General features: G+C 37.8%; 1 protein-coding gene across 1 annotated transcript; it reads left to right on the forward strand.

Annotated features, from left to right (window-relative positions):
* Positions 1-880: 880 nt before the first annotated feature.
* On the forward strand, positions 881-2686 carry LOC121648820 (nuclear factor 7, brain-like). Its single transcript, XM_041999245.1, has one exon. The coding sequence runs from the start codon at positions 1002-1004 to the stop codon at positions 2436-2438; it is 1437 nt and encodes a 478-aa protein (XP_041855179.1). The 5' UTR covers positions 881-1001; the 3' UTR covers positions 2439-2686.
* The last annotated feature ends 2921 nt before the right edge of the window (positions 2687-5607 follow it).

The raw sequence follows: 5607 nt of genomic DNA on the forward strand, positions 1-5607 counted from the left end.
GGTGGCAGCAATTGTGGCTCAAGACTCCGCCCTCAGTCCCCATGGTAACCTGCTCACCCTGACCTGCAAACTCAGACACACCAAAACATGACACAAACTCATACAGGGTTACTGAGTCCAATACTGGGAAAATAGCAAGGGACCTTTAAACTGTTCTGGGTGTCCAGCAAAGGAGAAGCTACTGAGATGATAATTCAGACAGTGTGATAGGGAAATATGCAGAAAATAGGGAGGATCAAAATTGTTTTACAGATCTCACCCAAAGAAGTCGCCAAACTGTGGGAAAGAGAACCCTGGGAAGAAAAAGTGAAGAAGAGGAACAACGCACCTTGCAAAAACACACATTCACATGAACGCGCACAACATGCATGCACATATCCACATGCATTGTATCAGTATAAAATGAGGAGGATAACTTAGGTATGCAGGTCTTTCTGGCTGAACCTGAGGACTCTGCACTTCCTGTACTAGAGCTCAGCAGCTTAGGCTAAGACAGACCTCCTCTTAAGAGATATGTATTGCTTTCTTTTTACTGGCTAAGCAAATAATTGTCAATTCTACTCAATCTCTGGTGTTTTCTGCCTTCCTTTAATAGTGGATTTTTGAACAAACTCCTTCTGATGTAATTTTAACAGGTTGTGGAAAAAATCAAAAACTTCAGTTTCTATGGAAACCAGCATTACATGGTTTGTTGTGGTGAAACTTAAAAAGGCGTTTAAACTTCATTTTATTAAACTACATGAAAGCAACATTCAGCTCTGAAAGACGCTCTGACTCTTCCATCTGCTGGAGACAAACTTTTATTGCAACCTTTCTGACTGATTGTGACGTGGCTGAAATGAAGGAAAATGAAAGTAAATCTGACATAACAGAAGAAAGCTGGGACACCATTACAGGGTGCGAGATCTCTACAGAACAGTAAACATATTTGGAGGAATTTCTACATAAATGTGAAGCAACTATAAGTTGGTGAGTCCTGCTGTTGAAAGATTCAGTAACAAATGGCTGAAAAAATCACACTTTTTAAAAACTTCCTGAGCTGCCATGTGTGTGCAGAGACTTTCAGAGATCCTGTGTCTCTGAGCTGCAACCACAACTTCTGTTCAAGCTGCCTGCAGAAATTCTGGAAACAAGCTGAAAACAAAAACTGTCCCATTTGTAAAAGAAAATCCTCTAAAGAACACCCAGAGGTGAACTTTGGATTAAAGGAACTGGCTGATTCTTTTGCTGGAAGACAGAAATCTGGATCATCTGAAACAGAAAAAGAAGTAAAGACATTGACTGTGTGTACTAAACATCCAGAAGAGACTAAATGGTTCTGTGAGGACGAGCAGAGAGCTGTGTGTCCTGTCTGTGAGTTTTCTCTCCACCAGCATCACAAAGTGGTTCCTATAGAACAAGCAGTCAGTGACCTGAAGGAGCAGCTGAAATGTGACTTAAAGTCTCTGCAGGACAAGAGGAACACATACAAACAAGTGGAGGAAACATACAATGATGTGATTCAACACTCGAAGAAGCAGCTGTTGTCCACAGAGAAGCAGATCAGAGCAGAGTTCAACAAGCTGCAGCAGTTCCTGAAAGAGGAAGAGGAGTCCAGACTGGCAGCTCTGAGGGAGGAAGAGGAGCAGAAGAGGAAGACTATCAGCAGAGAGATGAAGAAGATTCAGGATCACATCTCCTCTCTGTCAGACAGCATCTGTGCTGTTGAAGAAGACCTGCAGAAAGACAACGTGCCATTCCTCAGCAGTTATAAAGCCACTCAGAGCAGAAGCAGAACCCAGTGCTCACTGTCAGATCCACAGCTGGTCTCAGGAGCCCTGATAGATGTGGCCAAACACCTGGGCAACCTGTCCTTCAGAGTCTGGGAGAAGATGAAGGAGAAGGTCCACTTCAGTCCCGTCATTCTGGACCCAAACACTGCAAGTTCATGTCTCTATCTGTCTGATGATCTGACCAGTGTGAGACGTGGAGACACAAAGCAGCTTCCTGATAATCCAGAGAGAAACACAAAGTACACCACTGTGTTTGGCTCTGAGGGCTTCAGCTCAGGGAAACACAGCTGGGAGGTGGAGGTGGGAGATCATCCTCACTGGGTTATCGGTTTGGTTAAAGAGTCTGTTGACAGGAAGGGAAAGTTATTTGTTTCTCCAGAATATGGAATCTGGTGTTTATTGCACCGTCATGGAAAATACACTAATGGTGTTGGTAAGACTGTTACAGTGAAGAAGAGTCTCCAGAGGATCAGAGTCCAGCTGGACTATGACAGGGGGGAGGTGTCCTTCTACAACCCTGAAGACATGACTCACATCTACACTCACAGAGACACTTTCACTGAGAAACTCTTCCCATATTTCAGTGTTTGTCCAGCTGGAGAAGCAAAAACCTCTGATATCAAAATCTGTCAAACTCTTGTTTCTCTGAGATTTTCAGAAAAATGAATCAGATGTTCAAACTTTTACCATCATAAATTGTTGTTCATCAATAGTTTTCAGACTTTTACATGTCAAACTTTTTAAATCATTGATACAAATCAGCAGTCTGATTTAATCTTTATACTAAAACAGATTCAAGGCTTCTTAAATGATTTTCTTCATGTAAATATTTTCTAATCTTGCTTTACTTATATTAGATCTCTGTCCAACAAGTCACTGTTAGTTAATGACTTCATCATTTCTCACAAGTTAGATTTTCTTTTTCTTTCAGAAACATGGTTAACAGAAGGCACAAGTTCTACTTTTCTTAATAAAACAGCAGCCAAAATGTTAGTTTTGTGAATAAATGCTGAAATGGGAGGAGAGGAGGTGGAGAAGCTGCCTCATTTAAAGATGCATTTCCATGGAAAGAGATTTCATTTGGGAATTTTATTTCTTTTCAATATCTTAGTTTTATTTTAAGGGGTGCCTCCACAATTGCCTGTCTGACTATTTTTGTATTTTGTTGAATTTATTGATCACTTAAAATAATCAAACAAGCCTCTGTTCAGATCAGAAGAGGTAAATATTTCTGAGAGAGCAAGTGCAGAGTTTATCCAGGACATAGCTGTGTTACCAACGAGTGCAGAGTCAGTTTACGGACTCCTGGATCATTTCAACTCTAATATCTTGAATGTAATGGATGCTGGTGCACCAATCAGAATCAAGAGCACCTGATCAATCAGGAAACACGGCAGAGAAACATCACTAGAAACAGAAACTTGGAAAGAGAAAGCAGGAAAACTGAGCGCATGTGGAATAAATAGATTCAAAGCTTCTTAAATGATTATCTTCATAGAAATATTTTCTTATCACCCAAATGTGTATTTATGTGCAGAATCATTAACATCACCTCTTCATGAAGTCTTTCAGGAACAATCCCATAACTACTGTCGCTTTCTGTTAGATTACAAGAAGGAAAACAGCAGAGATGCAAAGAAACAAAGAGTTTACTAAATACAGAAACTGCAACACATCAGGTAAAAATCTGATGTTGGAAATATGAGCTTTTTAACGTGGTTAGCAGCCTGTCTGATTTACAATTATTTCTTCATTTCTTCTTCATCACAAGCGCTTCATCCAGCTGTGTCATTAGTTTGTAAATAGATTCATTTTCTTCTTGTTTTTAATTAACTTCACTGAATAAAGTCAAATGTTTAAACTACAGAAAAAGAAAGAAAATAAAATTTCATCCTGTAAAATAATTTCAGCCAAAGTTTTATTTTACTTTAGATCAAAGTTATTGAACGTGGAAACTTCTGCTCATGATTTTATGTCTAAACTTTGTCGTTAGGATTTTTTCTGTCTGTTCAGATCAATTAATTCCAGCTTTTAATCTTTAAACTAGAAATATTTACATGCTCGTTTAGATGTTTCCAGAAGTAATAAATGTCAGAACAATCATCATTTATAGATCGCTCTGTTGGATGTTGAAGAGCTGAAAATGTGAGAAATAAAGTTTTACATCTTTAAAAAGAGATGTAAAACTCAGATTCTCCAACTGGTCTGATCTTCAGTGTTCAACATTAGAAACAAGCAGAAATCAAACCTATTGAGGAGAAAATTTCACTTTATTTCTCCTCCACTGGATGTTTGTTCATTATTAAATGTTGTGTGTAAAATAAAGAATAAATCAGAGGTTTTCAGCAGTATATTCATTCTTCATCAAGTTTTCTAAGTTCACCTGCTTCATTCATGTTGACAGAGAAATGTTTAAAGAGTCTGGACACACAGAGCTGGAAACATGAGTCTTTTTATTCTGCAGCTGCATTATGCAAACACAGTGTATGAGAGGTGGAGATTATTGTAAAACTTTTCCAACCAGGAAACTTTGATTCAAAGACTTTCACTTTGATATTAAATGACTTGTGAAATAAAATGATAAAATATCTTCATCATGTGATTGTGTGACTCGTGTTTCTTTCTGTGATCACCACTAGATGGAGACTAAACTCACATTTTGTTCACATTTAAACTCTTTAAATGTTTTTATCTATTTTTTCCTTTCATACATGTGAAATAAAGTTAATTAAATATTGAAGAACTCTGTGAAGGTATCATCACATCAAAGCACCTTTTCTCCCTTAAAGCCCATGAAAGCAAAGTTTGGTGGATTTTCAGCTCAGAAATCTAGTTTTAAATCTTAGTGAAGAAAATCTGCTTGATAGAAACTAAATTGTGAGCATACTCTGTCTGTGCAGACGTGGACACAAGAGTCAGTGTTCAAGCTTCTCTATTAACTCCAGATGAAAGGCTTTCTGGTGGATCCCTTTGGGAATAAATGAGGAAGACTGAAACTGAATGAAAAGCATTTCCTCACCTTCATCATCCTGTTGAAGTGAAGTCAGAGCTCAGATCAGATTTCTTCCTGTTTCTGATTTCATGAAATCAAGAAGGAAGCTGCAGTTCCAACCAAAGATTTAAAGCTTCAATGCAACATTTCTGACATTACAGGAAGATTTTAACTGTTAAGAAGAAAATAAAAAGACATTTGATTGTTTTAGATTATAAAATACTCTGATTCTTCTGAGATGAGGAGATTATTTTTAACCTCTAATATGAGTCAGTGTCACCATAAGGTGCCTTTTGGTGTCCTCATTATAGTCACTCAATAATGATGAAAATGTGGCAGAATATTGAAACTCTGGGGACTTTTTATAAATGACCAAACATTTAAACATCTATTGACACAATGAAAAGTCTCATAAAATATGTTTCCTTCTTTTTATACAGTTTTTTTCCATTGGACATACATGATTTTGGCATGTCCCTCACACTGTTCTGGTAACTATAGTGTGTGTAATAAGTGGTTTAATAATACTAAATCAAACATCTTCTTACATGGTTTCATTGTCTACAGCAGCTTATTTAATAAAACAAGTCCTTCTGATCATTTATGTTCTATTTTCATAATCACATGAAACATTTTGTGTGTCTCTCTGAAATCACCGTTCACCCTGTTATTATGGGATAAATGGCTCTTTAAGAAACTCTCTGATGTTTTCAGTGACATTACTACCAGTATTTAGTCTTTTGTCAGTGGATGCTGGTGTCACCTGTGAATTTGGTGATGGTGTTACTGTGGTGGGTGGGAGTACAGTCATGGGTGTAAAGGGTGTAGAGCAGGAGGCTCAGC

This window comes from Melanotaenia boesemani, chromosome 11 (assembly GCF_017639745.1).
Source record: "Melanotaenia boesemani isolate fMelBoe1 chromosome 11, fMelBoe1.pri, whole genome shotgun sequence".
Taxonomy (NCBI): Eukaryota; Metazoa; Chordata; class Actinopteri; order Atheriniformes; family Melanotaeniidae; genus Melanotaenia; species Melanotaenia boesemani.